Here is an 18,698-nt window from a genome sequence, read left to right as displayed (position 1 = left end):
TTTTATATGATGCTTTTATTCATACAGTTTCTTTAATGTTGTACTGAGCTTGTTTTCAAAATCATGACAATTAGAGGCAACCACACCATCATGTCCAAGAAAACCTTTGTTTTACATCGTTTTTACTTTTTATACTAATCTCTTCCTCTCTTTTTTGTTACTGATGTATGTTTGAAATATTGTGGTTATCTCCTGTTAGCCGATATCATGCTCATTGTTCTCTGGTTCTGCGATCGATCGCAAAAGGTCAAAAACTTTCTGGTTTCGTGATCGATCGCAAGCCCAATGTGCGTTCGAGCGCAAAAGGTCAAAAACCTACTGGTACAGTGATTGAGCGCACGCCGTGTGCGATCGATTGCAACAACGCAGAAATCAGAGACAGTGATAGTCATTTTTTATTTTTTTTTATTTTTATTTTTATTTTTTTTTAAGGACCATTAGCGTCCACAAAGTGGACACTAATGGTTCACCATCAGCGTCCACTCGAGTTTGGACGCTGATAGTCAATTTTTTTGAAATTTGTTTTAGGACCATTAATGTCCACTTTGAGTAGACGCTGATAGTTAATTTTTTTTTAAATTTTTTTTGACCATTAGCGTCCACAAAGTGGACACTAATGGTTAACTATCAGCGTCAACTATTTGTGGACGGTAATGGTTAACTATCAGCGTCCACCCAAAGTGGACGTTAATGGTTAACTATCAGCGTCCACTCAATGGTTGACTATCAACGTCGAATATGCCTTCTGTTGACATCAGTTTTAGGGTAAAAAATTAGGACTTTTAGCGTCCACTTTGTCAACGCTAAAAGTGATCATTAGCGTCGACTATAAGTGAACGCTGATAATCATACATTTGATCATTAGGGTCGGACTATTAGCGTCCACTCCTTTAGCGTCCAAAAGTCGACGCTGTTGTCAACAGCGTCAACTTTAGGACTTTTAGCATCCAGTCAAAGTCGCCTCTAAAGACCTAAATTCTTGTAGTGTATGAAGACTCGATTGGGATGACCAGGTATGTTGAAGTACATAAGTGAAGTTATAATAATTATTCCTAGTCCATAATGAAACTAGCTAGCATGGTCCGCTCAATTTTAAGTGGAAATGAGAAAATTGAGTCATTTCATGATAAAATTTAATGTTATTGTATTTACCACGTGATAAATATGTTGACGGATGTTATATTATTTATACCGTTAGATGTAATAACTTTAAATTTTAACTCTAAAATAACTCATCTCAATTTCTGATAGTGATTTTCAACATTTTTATTGCCTGAATTGTTAGTAATTTCGATAGCAAATATGAGAGAGTCCGTATGAGTCCACATGCCCAACAGATCTGGCACAGCTTGCCCACTTACTGGAGCAAGTAGGTCAATAAGAGACATTTTCTATCCAAAAATTCTAACAATCTGGGCAAAAACTTGCTACAGATCGGATCCCTTCATTTCACTTCCTTGTCCTGCATTCTCGGTGAATGCATATTTGGTGTTAGTTTAAGGCCCATGATTAATATACGATAATATTGACTGATCACTTCTTTATATTGTAGGTTAAGAAGGCGTCCAAGCGTCTCAATAGGTGGTTTCTGGATTCATCAGAGGAAACTAATTAGATTTATGATATTATTCAAATTTCATACATTTTTTTGCTAAATTCAATAATTACTTCTAAATAAATTATTATCCGTACGTGCTTCTACTTCCATGAGGACAAAAGTTACTATTAGAACTTGAAGGTCTAAATACCATATGATCTATAGAGTATTGTGCTTAATTTATATATATATACTGTTTCAAATCTCTTCATTTTTTGTTATTCTAATGCAATTAGTTTAGTTAAGCTTTAGTTTGGTTGGGCTTTATGAATAGGTTTATAAATAGCTTTAATGACGGATATCCCCCACCCCAATCAGACTGAATAACTTTTATTTTAGCATCAAAGAAACATTCAACATAAGTTGGAATTTAAGAAACACACCACTAACATCACTTTTGCAAGCAATAGGCCGATAAATCCAAGAATAACAACTAAAATTATCAAGAAATGAGACATAATATCTTAATCCATTTTTTCAACAAACAGGGGTCAGACCCCATATGTCATGGAAAATTAATTTAAGAGGAGAATGGGAGCTGATGGTTGATGCACGTACTAAAAGGAAGTTTTTGCTTTTGGATCCCAAACAAGCAGAATAGGATTCATTATTTCCAGAGATAGGAAGATTTAATAATTCTTGTATTATATATAATGTATTTTATTTGTTTAGATAATGAGGAGAGAAACAAAATAAATTTATGTGGAATCTGGAGTGGGGAGGATTCTTATCTAAGAGGACCACTGTACCACGGTAGCATTAAATGTTTAGCCGACAAGTTGCTCCCCACATTATGCTGAGAGATCATAATGACATTTTCACAACCGAAACTTAGGACCCGGATCCTCTCCATTTCCTTTTGAAATGGAGAGGAGTTGGTCCTTTATTTTACTAGAATAAAATGATTATTTCATTTTTTTTTTTTTGACTATTTTAACCTTGTAGAAAGGAGAACGGCTCCTCTTCATTTCCTTTGAAATGAAGAGGATTCTTCTCCTAAACATAACTTTCTAGAGAAATTGTTAAAAATGGAATTTATTGACACAACACAAAAGTAAAAGAACTTATGAATGAATGGCAATGACACGCAAGGATGTGGGCTTTATTTATTTATTTGAAAAATGATAGGTGTTTTTTTAGTCTTAGATGAATATTATTTTCTAAAAAATTGGTGTGAGGAATAAAGGTTACTTTCTTTTTTGGTTTTTTTTTTTTTTTTTAAAAAAAAAGAATATTCACTTAGGGCTAGGAGAACACCATAAAAAATATAGCATTAATCCCTATTTTTTTATTTTTTTATTTTTTAAAATGCATGTAGGGATAATAAAAGGAAAAGCTGGAAACTAAATTTTATTGGAGTTCAAGCCACCCTACTGTAATGGCCCTAATGACGGCCGGCTTGGCATTCTCAGTGGCATATGGATTTGAGAGGTATTTTTGTCTTTTCACTTTTTCATGTGACAAAAATATCCCTCAAATATAACTAACTAGATATTCTCTCATTCATTTGAACTGGAGATGATCTTAATTCATTTTGTAATGGTGTATTTTTTAATGACTTGTCAACATATTGATGATATTACATCATCTACACTATTAGATAAAATAGTATTAAATCCTGATCATAAAATAGTTCATCTTCATTTTACTTGAAAAAGAGAAGATCATATATATATATATATATAATTAGTTTGTTCGAATTTTATAGAAATAGAAACTCTAAGTAGCATCATCCCATCCCACTATACTCACATGGCATTGTCAATCCGCGTTGGATTTCAAACAGTTAAGTGATACTTGTTTGTCTTAAACATGTGTTCCAAGTAAATGCGCTCTGCATCCTTCCCTTAAGCTTCCCTAAGAAGCCTATGTCTACTTGTAGTGGATGACAACTATAACTAGAGAAACAGGCACAAAATAGAAATAAAACCAAAACCTCCAGCATGTTTGGGATTGTGTTTAAGAAATAGAACTTTTAAGTCAAAAAGAGCTTTTGAGCAAAAGCTTTATTTTTAAGTTTTTACCAAAATTGCATTTTGGTCATTTTTATGTTTTTTAAACCCTTAAAAGTGCTTTTAATTTTTTTTTATTAAACGACTACTTTTTTCTTCAAACGGACTTTTTGAGTATTAAAAACATTTTTAAGCACTTCAAACGCAATTCCAAACAGGCCCTAAAAGATCGGTGGCTATGTCCATAATGAGAACATTTTCTTTATCATGACTAAAAATCGGGCTTCAATAACAACATAACCACCGATTTTGCTGACCAGTTCAGCAGTTATGGCTATGGTTATTTAAAAATGAATAACCGCTTAATTAAACCGCTCCACCTAACTGCAACCACTTATACACCTCTGACTCCTACTTTACACTCACTGCCCATCCTTATGACTGGAAAGCCGAGCATCCCAATTATCACATAAAAGTTTGTTCTTATATAGACACCTAGATTGCCTTTTCCTAATAGCCCATAAAAAAAATAAAAAAAAAATGCATTGGTGTATATATATGTCCATAGGAGGTAGCACCATCTTCAAGTTTGGAGCCTATATAATAACAATCTTCTACGTTCCTCCATGACAGACAAATCATTTATGGGGCAATAAATTCGGAAAGAGGAACTTTTACAAGCGACAAACTAATTAAGTTTCTCAAAAAAAAGAAAAAAAAAAAAATCAGAATAAATTTCTCTCTCTATAGCTCTTCATGCTGCTCCTAGACGATTTGTTTATAAAATATAAACAAACAGGTTCGATCGTCACCACTATCTCTCTCTCTCTCTCTCTCTCTCTCAGATTGGAGCAATACACGGCTCTTGAAGTGAAGTTGGGTTCAGTCAGAAGGCATTCGTCTATCTATTCTCAGAAGGCAAAGGTAAGCTCTCTACTCTCCTACTCATGATATTAAAGAGAAGTTTCCTTTTACCTCTCTTCTCTTAGTTTATATATCATGTTGCACTAGTACTTTTCTATACATTTCCCAAGTGGAAGTGACTATATTGCCTCGTTAAGACTCTTGCTTTTAGGAATAATCCTGTTCACAACACTTTGCCTGTTACATCAACAAACCATGTCTCAAATGCTTCACAGAAGAGCAAGACTTGGTTTTTTATTCCCACATGTTAATCAGCCCTTTAAACATATGATCATGCTGCATATATGATTGCTAATTTTTCAACTATTTTTTCTTTAGTTAAAAATAAACCCTATTAAACAGTATTAACCCTATTAATCAGCCCTTTAAACAGTATTATTTATCTGTTCTTGAATCAACCCTATTAATTAAAAATAAAAATAAAAAGAAAAAGTCAAAATCCTGATGAACACTATCACATTAATGAAAAAAAAAAAGATTATAATATAGCATTATTCTATCTAGTCTTACCGTAGGTTGAGGTCCAGCTTAGACGATATTTTAGAAGAGAAGAAGGATGGGTCATTTGACATGGATAGCTGATAGATGATGCCATCGAGTACGTTGTGTTGTAACTTGTATTAGAGGTTTCGATGCTTACCCGTGGCCAAAGTCCCAACCACAGAAAGGATTGACCAACCAAAAGAGAGAAAATAGTCACTTGTTTCTTAACTTATTCAATTTTCAACTACCTGAAAGGTAGGTCATAGGTGGAACTTTTTATTCCTTAATTTCTTTTATTTATTTTTTTAGGAAAATTTCACATTACTCATGAATTGTCACTTATTTTATAAAGCCTTCCTAAAGTTTAAAATTTTTTAATTTAATGTATCAAACTTTTAACTTTTCTTAATATCCTTATTTTGTCAGGATTTTCGTTAAAATCTAACAAAATTCTCAAAATACCCCCCTTTTCCAAGAAAAAATATTTAAAATTTTTTGCAAAGATTAAGACATGGATATTTTTTGCAAATATCGATAAATTAAAACCAACCCCTTAATCTTTGCAATTTTTTGTTCTTTTTTCTTTTCCAAAACAAATAGGGTATTTTGAGAAAAGTTAACGAAAAAGTTAACTGAGTGGTGAGATTGTAAATAATTAAAAGATAGATACGCTAAATTAAGAGAAATTAAACATTAAGAAAAAAATCGTAAAAGTGATTACAATTCAAAATAGTTAAGTAAAGTTTGGTAATTTTTTATGTTCTTTTATGTGAGTGATGGTTTTTTTTTTTTTTTTTTTTTTTTTTGTTCTCAAGCTCACTTGAACTTAATGCACAGTTATTTCATGGCTACCAATTTTTTTTTTTTTTTTCCAAAAAAAAAAAAAACAAAGGCCTAAAATTAGCCACGTCATCAATATAAGTTAAGGGTGCTGTGTCTTCCACGTTCCACCCATTTCTGTACCCACGATCAACATAATTCCTGAAAAACGAGATAACACCCAGAATGAAGCCTACGATCCATCTCTAGATTGGATTCGTACATCAATATATCGTTCGTTTGTCGGAGCCGACAGGCAGATCCAAAAATGGTCTAGCTGGTCCTTTCGACAGTCACATTATATTATAGTTGACTACCAAATCCCACAATATGAATGAAAAGGTTGTTATGATTTGTGAGATAAGAGGTTTATGAATACAAACTTTACTATTTTTTGTTTTTAATTTTTCTTCAAATTTTTTGGGTTAGTGTTCTGCTAGGAGTTCCAAGCGTTCGACCTTCTTCTTCGGCATGAGCTCCATTTTGTTCAGCAAAACAACTAATCAATTTCTATTTTTGAGAAGGATTAGAAAGGTCTCATATATCGTTTTCATTGTCTATGTATATTGATAAAATATGACTAATTAAATTTAGGAGAAAGTCCACTACCCCATTCAAACTATCACATAATTGACAATGTTCTCCCCAAACTTTTAATTGTGACAATTTCTCTCCAAATTATCAAAACATTGTCAATGTCCCCAAATGACGAAACTACCCTTATAAAAAAAATACTAAAACTTCTTAAAAAAAAAAAAAAAACACTAAAAATGAGAGGAAAAAAAAATAGGAGTGACTAAATTTAAAAATTAAAAAAAAAAATCCTTTTTATAAGAAAAAAATTAAAAAATTTTGATTTATTTTTTTAAATTGAAAATTTTCGTTTTTATTTTTATTTTTAATTTTCGTTTCTTTTTTAAAATTAAATTTTTTTTATTATTTTTTTCGAATTTATAGGAGTAGTTTTGTCTTATTGAGACATATGTAAGGGCATTTTTATCTTTTTGCTAGCCTTGAGAAGGACATTGACAATGTTTTGATAATTTGGGAGGAACATTATCACAATTAGAAGTTTGGCAGAAACATTGTCAATTGAGTAATAGTTTGAGATTGATATGTGGACTTTACCTTTAAATTTATAACAATAATATTTAGTAGAATGTTATACGACTGATATGACATGACAGTAAAATCAGCCCTTGAGTTTTTTTTTTTTTTGTAACTACTCATCAAATAGCTATTTTTCATTGTCATATCTTCAAGTTGTATGACAGTCGTATATCAGTTGTATAAAACAGTCATTTTAAATATAGATAATTCTAATTACTCAATTACAATCCCACACACACATCTTATTGGGCTGATGTGACAATATCTATTAGGCTTTAATTTTTTTTTTCTTTTTTTAATAAAGGCTAATACTATAGCTGATTAAGCACAGCCACATCAACCCATTAAAATAGTAGTTGGATTAGAGTTGTATGGAACGGATCCGGCTTACGTGCCATTATTAAGATAACAGCATGTATACTGTAGTTTAATCAACGGTCAAGATTGAATATTAAAGTTAACTTACTTTTAGAAGCTTTTAATATGAGAGAGAAAATGAAGAGAAATTTTGAAAAATTCAATCTTAACCGTTGATTAAACTACAACATACATGCTGTTATTTTAATAAATCCGTATGAAACATTGCTCCATTTTGATATGAATGGTCATTTCGAAATCCGAGAGATAAGTAAATTGGTTGAGTGAGGAGTTTCAATGTCATAACATGCATTAATTAGTTTCTTGGTAATTAGTTTTATGAAATAATTTCATTGGTATAAGAACATGAAAATTACTCAATTGGTTCAATATTTCCATGTTCTTTTTGCAGAAGAATGGACAATGGAGTGGAGGAAAGGCTTCTTGGATTAGAAGAACAAGAGGAAAGTGATATCAAACAAAGGATATGGGTGGAATTAAAACTAATGTGGAGGATAGCATTTCCTTCCATATTGGCTAGAGTGACTGCTTTTGGAATGATAGTGGTGACACAAAGTTTTATTGGACATGTTGGTGAACTGGATCTTGCTGCTTATGCACTTGTACAAAGTATCCTTTTACGATTTTCAAATGGGATACTGGTAAGCTCTTAAATATGTTGTAAATTCTTTTTATCCTCAAGATTTGCATATTGTTTCTTTGGTTCCATATATATCTTTTCCTTGGCAAGAATATCTATTACCATGGAGGGTAGGAAAGCACTTGCTAGGGTAATATGGGTACGTTAAATCATCATTTTTCACAAAAATTTAAGCTTTAATTAGGCTCCGTTTACTTCGACGTAAAATGGTTTATTTTGTAAAATATTTTCAGGAAAGCCATTTTCCCTGAAAATATTTTCCGTCAAAAACATTTTACAGCGTTTACCTTACACACGGAAAATAATTTTTTTTTAATACCTTTTTTCATATATATTTTTTCCAATAAGGTCCCGACCGGGACCTCGCCAGGACTTGATTGGGACCTGCCCGGGACTTGCCCGAGACCTGACCGGGACCCTACCAGGACTTGACTGGGACCCGCCCGAGACTTGCCCTGGACTTGACCGGGACCCACCTTGGACCTGCTCGGGACTTACCCGGGACCCCGCCAGGACTTGACTGGAACTTGCCCGGGACTCGCTGGGACTTGATCGGGACCCGCCCGGGACCCGACCGGGCAAGTCCCGGGCGGGGACCCCGATGGGATTTGACCGGGACCCAACCGGCCAAGTCCCGGGCGAGTGTTGGGCAGGTCCGATCAAGTCCTGAGCGGGTCTCGGTCAAGTCTCGGGCAGGTCCCTGGCGGGTCCCGGTCAAGTCTCGGGCAAGTCCTGGGTGGGTCCCAATCAAGTTCCGGTCAGGTCCCAGGCAAGTCTCGGGCAGGTCCCGCTGGGGTCCCGGGCAGGTCTTGGGTGGGTCCCGGTCAAGTCTTGGGCTGGTCCTGGTCAAGTCCTGGTAGGGTCTCGATTAGGTTCCGGGCGGGTCCCGGGCAAGTCCCGGTTAGGTCCCGGGCGAGTCCCGGTCAAGTCTTGGGCAGGTCTCGGGCGGGTCCCTGTCAAGTCTCGGACAGGTCCCGGGCAAGTCCCAGGCAGGTCCCGGTTAGGTCCCGGGCGCGTCCCGGTCAAGTCTCGGGCAGGTCCTGGGCGGGTCCCGGTTAGGTCTTGGTCAAGTCTCGGGCAGGTCCCGGGCGGGTCCCGGGCATGTCCCGAGCAGGTCTCGGTCAAGTCCCGCCGAGGTTCTTGGCGGGTCTTGGCAAGGTCCATCGATTTAAGAATGAGATGCTCTTATCGGAAAATGGTTTATGGTTTTCAAAACCGTAAACCATTTTTCGAAAATTAAAGAATAATTTTTGGTCAAAAGGAAATTATTTTCCGTTGACCACTATTTTACTTCGAAGTACACACCGTAAAATACGGAAATTATTTTCTGGAAACTATTTTACGTCAAAGTAAACAGAGTTAGGTTTCGTTGGTTTGGGCATAAAATTATTTTTGAAAAATATTTTATGTATTTTTTTTTTTGTGTTGGTGCGACAGAAAACATTTTTGGTTTGACAGAAAGAACATATTTAATTTCCATAAAATAGTTTCCCATTTTTTAAAACCGTAAATCATTTTATGAGTTTGAGCTTCTCATTTTCAAACCATCGAGACTTCGCCAGGACCTAGTACGAACACTGCCGAGACCTAGTCGAGAATCCATCGGGACCCACCCGGACCCTGTTAGGACCCTATCGAGACTCAACCAGGACCTGCCTAGAACCCCTTCGGGACACTGCTGGCACTTTGTCGGGACCTGTCGAGACTCTGTCATGACATTGCTGGGATTGTCGGCACACTGTTGGAAAATTGTAGGGCCCCAACCGGGACACTACCAGATCCTGCCAAGACCTGCCGAGACACCATTGGCAGAAGGAGGCCAGAACATTGTTGGGACCTCGTTGTAACACCTTCGGGACATCATCGGGCGCCAACTGAAACAAGTATGTTTATGGCGGGGTCTCAACAGTGTCTCGGCAATGTCCATGTGCACCATTGTTAGAGCTCAAATTTGGATACGAAAATACCAGATGGGCAAGAGAGACAAAGAGCTCTCTGGAAGACTCTCGAAGTAACTATAGATCTATGAAATAACAAAAATGCCCTCTCAAAGGATGTGCATGGTCTGATCCATTGGTCTATTCAATAGGACCTATCATTCTGCAAGAGAAATTCTACACACACTCTTATGTACTAACTCTCAAGTGCTTCCTCCTTAATGTAATCATATAAATTACTATTAAATGCTACATGTACTTTTATTTGTTATTTCATCCAAAAATGATTTTTACTGTTACGTCTGTTAATGAATACTTGAAATATGTGAGGTCTTCCTCTTCTATAGTAGTAGGTAATATTAATTTATACAGTCATATAGGAACAATATTTTTTTGTTTATCTCTCTCTTTATATTTTTTTTTGAAGTTGGGCATGTCAAGTGCGACTGAGACATTATGTGGGCAAGCATTTGGAGCAGGACAATACCACATGATGGGTATTTACTTGCAAAGATCATGGATCGTTGATTTTGTTTCAGCTACAATTCTGGTCCCTCTCTTCGTCTTCACAACTCCCATCTTCAGACTATTTGGTGAGGAAGAAGAGATAGCAGTAGAATCCAGACCTATAGGCTTATGGATGATTCCAATTCTCTATTCCTTTGTTTTTTCCTTGACTCTCCAAATGTTCTTACAAGCACAACTGAAGAACATGATTGTTGGAGTGTTATCTGCTTTCTCGTTTGTTCTTCATGTACTCCTGTCTTGGATATTCGTGAACATACTTGACTTTGGTGTTGCTGGTGCCATGGGTTCCTTCAACATATCGAGCTGGTTAATGGTCTTCGGAGAGTTTGTTTATGTCTTCGGAGGTTGGTGCCCAAATACGTGGAAAGGATTCAAAAAAGCTGCCTTCTACGATATATGTCCTGTAATAAAACTGTCAATATCCTCTGGCATCATGCTTTGGTAATTCCAGGTTTTCTTCATCTTTATTAATTTGATCACCTGCCTGCATTTCACATTATTTAAATTGTTTAAATATGTATTAATATTGACTTCATATACTCGGGTAGATAAACAAACTTTAGTTTTCAAGGGGTAACTCATATACTCCGCTGAAAAAAAAATCCAAAAATCTTTATTCACTTATCTTCAGCACAAATCTGTCTTTTTTTTTCATTATTTATTATTATTATTTTTTTTATGCCATTCGTTGTAGCAGATGGAACACTATATAAACATTTTTGGGGAAATATCAAATGCATTTTATTGAGTTTTATTTTGTCTTCAATAGTTTAGAGCTGTGGTACAATTCTATCCTAGTTCTGTTCGCTGGATATTTGAAAAACGCAACGGTGGCAATCTCAGCTTTCTCCATCTGGTAAGATTTCTATTATTTTCCATCTCTCTCTTCTTTTACTATTCAATTTACTTGAGAGATTCTTCAACTTTTAACCTCTTTTTGCAGCCTCAATATCTGTGCTTGGGAATTTATGATATGCCTCGGATTCTTAGGTGCTGCATGGTAAGGCTTTATATATATATATATATATATATATATATATATATATATATATAACAAATGCTTTCCTAGTTCTATCTAAATATTATTTTTTGCTTCTTTTATGAAGATCTCGTAGAATAAGTTTTTTCTTTGTTTTTTTAGAAAACAACATCCACTTAGGACGAAGATAATACTAGGAGAACACCATGAGGAACCTAGCATTTCTATATATATTTCTATGAATAATTTTAAAAGTCCCTTTTGTATCATTTAAAAAATGAGGTGACTTTTAAAATCATTATTTGATCAAAATACAATAATAATCAATCGTAAGTCAAATGGTGATTTTAAGAGGTACATCATTCTTAGATGGACACATAAGTGATATAAGAGGGACTTACAACATTACTATATACATTTATGCCACTAACCTCTCTCTCTCTCAATTTTAACCACATATATGACTCTTGTTATGTAATTTGAACATACAGTGTGCGCGTATCAAATGAGCTCGGGAGAGGAAATGCTAAAGCTGCAAAATTTTCCATCAAAGTTGTCCTTGGTGCATCAGTTTGCATTGGAGTGATTTTTTTTGCCCTTTGTTTAGCTTTTGGGAAACAAATTTCATACTTGTTTACAAGTGATGAAGCGATTAGAGAAGAAGTTTCAAGTCTCTCTACTCTACTTGCTTTCTCAATCTTACTAAATAGTGTTCAACCAGTACTTTCAGGTAACAGTATTCACATCTGACTAAACAAATATTTAACAAAAAAACACAAACATGTTTTGATCAAAGACTCACGTCTAGGTTCTTTTCATCAGGTGTGGCTACTGGTGCTGGTCTTCAAGGGACTGTTGCATGGATTAACGTTGGCTGCTATTATGTTTTTGGCGTACCCTTGGCATTGTTGCTTGGTTATGTGGCCGATCTTCAAGTAAAGGTAATAAATCATAATTAGTCTGCATATAAAATTTCAAATCATCACCACCTAATTAGTTTATAGTAGTAGTCATTGCTCTATTTTCACTTCGACTAATTTGTTTCGGCGTAAAATATTTTTTGAAAAAGATTTTCCTTATTTGAGTGTTTGCCTACACCCTAAAATATTTGTCAATCTATAAATACTTTCAATTGACTAAGGAAAATAATATTGAAGGCGTAAAATGGTTTATCTATCTTATTTGTGTAAACCATTTTATATCGCTCTCTCACAACTCGGCATGTAATACGGCCCCCCTTATAGGGCTACCTGCTCGAGCAGTTCTAAGATACCCAAACACATGCCCAGATATGTGGATCTTACAAAGGCCTTCTGTTCACAATTGTGCTTGCAATATAGGTAGATAATTGTGAAAATTCTAAAACGACTCCAAACGATACCTATTCAAATGTCTAGGTGATTCACATAAAATATGCAGACTAAGATCTAACCTAGAAGTTAAAAATCAACCAAATACAGATATGAATTAAACATTCAAGAACACAGATATTTGGTAACGAAGAGGAAACCATTTAGATAACTCTCTAAATGTAAAACCTCTCCAAGGCTGTCAAACCCAGGAAATCAATCCACTATAAGAAGAATAAGGAATACAAGAAGAATTTCAAAACTTTTGACTCTTCCTTGCACATGACAAGTGACCTACTTGACTTCTACCTCAGTAGCCCTTTCCAGAACATCTGGCATAATTCTTCTAAAAGATTTCCTTTCACCGGAACTCCGATTGGCTTCATGTATTTTCTTTTTCTCAAATAAACTAGAACAATATTCTCTCTCTAAGCTCTATAATTTTGCTCTCAAAATACGTACATCTATTAGCAAAATAGTTTGTTTAAATAGAGAATAAACAAACAAATCAGCAGCCATGTCCGGACATGGATAAGTTGGTGTCCGGACATGGCTAGGGTTACATATGCGTAACCTAGTGGTGTCCGGACATCCAACTCTTGTGTCCGAACAGCTCATATAAAAAGGGCTTGCTGGAAATTGGGTTCGGACCTAGCTTCTGGCGGTCCGAACCTCCCCTTCAAAACATAGTTTCTGGAAATGGGGTTCGAACTTAGCTTCTGGCAGTCCGGACCTCCTCTTCAAAATGCGGTTTCTGAAAATCAGGTCCGGACCCAGCTTCTAGCGGTCCGGACATGCACATAAAAATCAACTCTTTGGATTTTGTGTCCGGACTCGGGTTCTAACGGTCTGGATAGGCCCTTCAACATGTATTCTCTGGAAATTGGGTCCGGACCTGGCTTTTGGCAGTCCGAATAGGACCTTCTAGAATCTGCTTCCTGGGCATGCTGAGGTGCTTATTTTCAACAACTTACATGCAAACCGAATGTGCCAAAACCTAAACTATCAAATTGTATTGAATCTCAATCTCATTCCTGAAGAACTTCTTGTTCTCACAGCTCCTCCATAGCTCTTCTTCGTCTTCCTTCTCTCTTTCTTACACCTCATATTTTACACCTCCTTAGATTAGATGAAAGAGTAAAGCTGGAAACAAAATTTTTATCCCACAATGTTGACATGACAATCCACTCAACTCTTATTTTATTTTATTTTTTTGTTGAAACACTTCACTTAAGTCGTTTTTGCAATTACTCATCTAAACTTCAAAAACTCTCAATTTAGTGTATCAATCTTTTAATTTTTTTTAATTTCACCTCTCCGTTAGGATTTTTCATTAAATTCTGTCAAAATTTCACCCCTTCATAGGCATTTTTGCAAATGACATAAATTTCCTCCAAACTAGTCTGAATGAAATATTCTCCAACCCATGTAAAATAGTGCCAAGTGTCTATAAACATTTAAAATGTACATTAAATTTTTAACCTCATTAGTAATAGTTTACTAACTTAGACTAAATTTAATATGCCTTTTAACTATTTATAGACACTTGGCAGTATTTTACATGGATTGGAGGAAATTTTTGTTCTTTTGCAAACTCTGTTAAATCCTGACTAATGCCCAAATCCTTACAATTTTCTTCTTCTTTTTTTTTCTAAAAAAAAAAAAAATGGGTATTTTGGAAATTTTGACACCTCTCTGTTAACATTTAATGGAAAATCCTAATGGATGGGTGAATTTGAAAAAAATTGAGAGTTTTTTTTTAAGTTTAAGAGGGTAAATGCATGTGATAGAAGTCAATTTAAGGGGTTAAGTGAAGTTTCCTTTTTTTTTTTTTTTCTTTTTTTTTTTTGTTTAATATTGTATGTGAATGAAAGTTTATTTTTATAGGTTAATATGATTGAATATATATATATATATATATATATATATATATATATATATATATATAAAGAAATTGTTAATTTTTCGTGCTAGTCAAAACTTCGGAGAAAACATTTTAGGTGGACAATATATAAAAAGTAAGATCACTAGTTCGAATCGCTCTCCCCCCTCTTGTGCGGACATGTTAAAAAAAAAAAAAAAAAGAGAGGATTTTGCTATAGGGCCCGCCATGATGATTTGTAGATACGTGGCAAAGCTGCCTGGGAGTTTTGCATCTAATTAAGAACAAAATATTACCTTTAAATACGACATTCAATGACTTAATTAATTTAGGAGATTTATATAGTTTGGTTTTTTCTACTATTTATTGTTTGCGTAATCTTAACTTCGTTTTTTCTTTATTTAAATTTGTAGGGCTTATGGATTGGATTGTTAGGCGGAGTGCTAATGCAAACACTTGCGCTTTCCATCCTCGTATGGAGACTCGATTGGGATGGCCAGGTACGTTTAGGTTATATCTTAGGCAACCCACTTGCAGAGGCAAGTAGGTTCATTGGACCTCTCACATTTTCTATCCAAAAATTCGAACAACCTGGGCAAAAACTTAGTCACTTCTTTATATTGTAGGTTAAGAAGGCATCCGAGCGTCTCAATAGGTGGTTTCTGGATTCGTCAGAAGAGACTAATTAGATCTCGGACATTATTCAAATTTCATGCTTTTTTTGCTTATTTTTCCCTCTTGCTTTCCAGATATTTTACTGTGTTTTAAGTACTTCTAGATAAATTATTATCCGTGCATCTACTTCCATGAATCAATTCAGAGGACAAAAGTTAATATTAGAAGATCTTGAAGGTCGAAATAACATATTACTGAAATCTGTTTGTCACGGTGGGTGTTCAACATCATCAGGAAAATTATTAGTTTTAACTTTTAGGGCTTTATCTCATAGTGTGGACTAGATTTGGAGCGAGCATATTCTTGTTTGTATTCGTGAGAATGTACTTGCTGAGCAAGATATTCATTGAATAATGAAATTTGGGAATCTCAATTAAAAAAGGAAAAAAAAAAAAAAAAAAAGGAAGGAAGGGTGTTGCTTCAAATCAGCGTTATCTATTAGTAAGGAGAGCATGGTTTTATTGACATAGTCCCCCAATATATTTTCGATATTATCTCTTTAGAGGGTTGTACTTAATTTGTTTTTCTAATAATATTTTTGCTCAATTTCTCTAAAAAAAAAATTAAAAAAAAAAAATTGTTTTTCAAAATATCCTTTCATTTCAATTTGGTCCCTGCATTAGATATTGTTATTAAAATAAGAAAAAAAAAATGGAATATATAACTTACACGAGAAATGTTATAGGTACTAAATCTTTTACCAATAAAGACTTACTAAACTGATGTGTAACTTATTCATTGAAAATCAAGAGAAATGTAACGAATACTAATGAATGAACTCCACATGATTTTGGTACCGTTATTTTGATAAAAAATTTGGTACCCTTAGCATTTCTCTACACATGCATGTTTTAGTACATTTGAAAAAATATACTCTACAATAGCTTCCATTTAGAAAATAACTTCTATGGACTATGGGATTGTAGCTAGGGGTGGGTATTGGTTTGATTGGTGTCGGTAGGGGCAATATTTTTGCTTACTGATTTGTGAAAGTTGGTTAAGTAGATTAATTAACCGACAATGAATAGTCTCGATTTGTTCAATTAATCAATTAGTCGATTAATAGGTGTGGTTAAGTCGGTTACAAGTTTTTATGTTAAGATTTATTAACTTCTTTGTAACTACATAATCAATAAATCATGTGCTTTATAAATGAAAATAAAAAAGTAATTTCTTCGAATACTAACCAAAATGACAATTACAAATCAACTGGACAACACACAATAAGGAAACCTACCATATCAAATTCAAAATTTACTTGAAAAATTGATTAAGTTGGTTAATTGTTGGTTAGCCGATAGTTTTTTTTTTTAATTTAATTTAATTTTTTATTTTTTTTTATTTTACATCCTACAGAACCAAACTAATGTCGAAACACTATTTTTACTCCGCCTACCAACTGCTGAAAGTCGGTTGTCGGTCGATGACGATCGGTAAGCAATCGGTAGGTGGTAAATGGTTAATTTGCTCACCCCTAGTTGTGGCACAAACTCATCATTTTATGCCCCCAATGAGAGATTGACATATTAGCTTATTACCATTTTTTTTTTTTTTTTTTTTTGAGAAATGAGAGCTTATTACAACTTAAGAAAAGAAAATAAACACACTAAATCACATCCATATATGTGAGGTGAGATTTTTTAATTTTTGGTAGATGTGGATGTGATCTAATGTATTTGTTTTCTCTTTAAATTGTATTTCATTGAGGTGCCAATCTTTTATTGGTGGGCATAAAATGACGAATGTGTACCACAATCTCATAAAAGTTATTCATTAATGAAATTATTGCGGAATATATTTGAAAATAGATAAGTAAAAGGTAGTTTAATTTCATAAATTTAAGAAAGAAAAAAAATTCTGAGAATGATTCGATTCACATCCCCTATTAAGTCTACTACTTTATCATGATGAGTTGAGTGTCTGTCGTTTTGAGGAAATTATTGCTTCCTTTTGACCAAGAGCTAAACGCTTGTCGGATGAAAAAAAAAAAAAAAAAAAAAAAAAAGTTTAAAAACAAATTCGGTTTAAAAAAATAAAAACCCGAAGAAAAAAAATGGGTCCATAGTTGACTTTCTATTTAGCTAATGGTCGGCCCTATGTTCGGCCCATCAAACAAAAAACACAAAGCCGAAGAAAAGTACGTCTGATATATACGCCTGCCCCTAAAAAACTAAAAGGATTGTCCATGGGGCTTTGGAGCTATTTAAGAACAAACTTCTATGCTCCTTCATGACAGAAATTAATTGGATTTTTAAATTAAATAATTCAACGTATTCTACTGAGAACTAGTAGAATTTAATATATGACTATCATATAATTAAGATGATGGACCGAGATCTCCTCAAATTAGTTTAAAATTTGAGGGCCTTAAATAATCGAATCTTGGCCATTGAATCCATCTAACGGTTCAAACTAAGTCACATGGATAAACATTGATTTCCCACTAATTCTTTTCCAAAATCCACTTAATTTTCCCTCTAAAAACAAATCAAACTTCTACACATATTTTGAGTAACCCCTGGGAAACTGCAAAATTCTCACGCCAATATGAAATAATGATTTTAGAAGGCATTGTTGAAGCAAAATTATTGGCATGACTTCTTCTTCCTCTGTCTCACGTCTGAAAAAAAAAAAATATATTAGCTTTTGACTTTTATTGAGATGAAAAAACTGACCAGATAGGTCTTTGTTTAATTAGGTGTGATTTCTGAACATTAGAATTTAGACGAGCTCAAACTCTTACTAATTTGATCCACTTTTCTTTTTATTTTTTGTTGAAGAAATTTTATTTGCTTGGCTATGGGTTCTTCGGATGCCAATAATTTTGCTTAAATAGTTTTGGGCTACAAGATTGCAGTTTCCTAGGGGTTACTAGGAATATGTGCAGACGTTTGATTTGTTTTTAGAGGGAATTTATCGGTATTCTAAAACTGATAGTGGGTTTTGGAAAAGAATTAGAGGGAAATCAATGTTTATCCACGTGACTTAATTTGAACCGTGAGATGGATTCAACGGTCAGAATTCGAGAATTCGAGACTCTCAAATTTTAAACTAATTTGAGAGGATCCCAGTCCCAATAAAAATTAATTTTTGAATCAGCAAGAGTTTGTAAAAATAAAAATTAATGACTGATATTTACTGTTACATTATTATAGTTATATAACAATCATATAAGAGTCTACTAAATATTATTTTTTTTAATTGTTATTTAAAAATTCTATGAGTAATTAATGGCTTCGTAATGAATTGTTTAATAATTATAACTAGTACAGAACCACCCCTTGGCTTGGGGGGACAGCCCCCCAAGCTATAGGGTGGTCCTCAAAAAATAAATAATAATAATACCTTTTAAAAAATTAACTTTTGCCTCCTTTAAGATTTTGTGTTTTTTTTTTTTTTTTTTTTTTTTTTTTTTTCAAATTTGCCTCCTCAAACTAAACATTTT

At 34.1% G+C, this 18,698-nt stretch overlaps 1 protein-coding gene across 1 annotated transcript; it reads left to right on the top strand.

Annotated features, from left to right (window-relative positions):
- The first annotated feature begins 4,283 nt into the window (after positions 1–4,283).
- LOC132167557 (protein DETOXIFICATION 24-like) lies at positions 4,284–15,629 on the top strand. Its single transcript, XM_059578572.2, has 9 exons — positions 4,284–4,473; positions 7,655–7,904; positions 10,268–10,809; positions 11,138–11,224; positions 11,312–11,368; positions 11,839–12,077; positions 12,170–12,288; positions 14,992–15,078; positions 15,205–15,629. Exons 2-9 carry the CDS (start codon positions 7,659–7,661, stop codon positions 15,265–15,267), a joined length of 1,440 nt encoding a protein of 479 aa, XP_059434555.1. The 5' UTR covers positions 4,284–4,473; positions 7,655–7,658; the 3' UTR covers positions 15,268–15,629.
- The last annotated feature ends 3,069 nt before the right edge of the window (positions 15,630–18,698 follow it).

Source organism: Corylus avellana, chromosome 2, assembly GCF_965113065.1.
Source record: "Corylus avellana chromosome 2, dhCorAvel1.hap1.2, whole genome shotgun sequence".
Classification (NCBI taxonomy): Eukaryota; Viridiplantae; Streptophyta; class Magnoliopsida; order Fagales; family Betulaceae; genus Corylus; species Corylus avellana.
Note: the sequence above shows the minus strand (reverse complement) of the source record. Positions and strands in the feature narration are given on the sequence as shown.

Coding starts and splice junctions, on each gene's coding strand:
- LOC132167557 (XM_059578572.2), top strand. CDS start 7,659: ATGGACAATGGAGTGGAGGAAAGGCTTCTTGGATTAGAAGAACAAGAG. Junction 10,810..11,137: donor TCCTCTGGCATCATGCTTTG/GTAATTCCAGGT, acceptor TGTCTTCAATAG/TTTAGAGCTGTGGTACAATT. Junction 12,289..14,991: donor TGGCCGATCTTCAAGTAAAG/GTAATAAATCAT, acceptor TTAAATTTGTAG/GGCTTATGGATTGGATTGTT.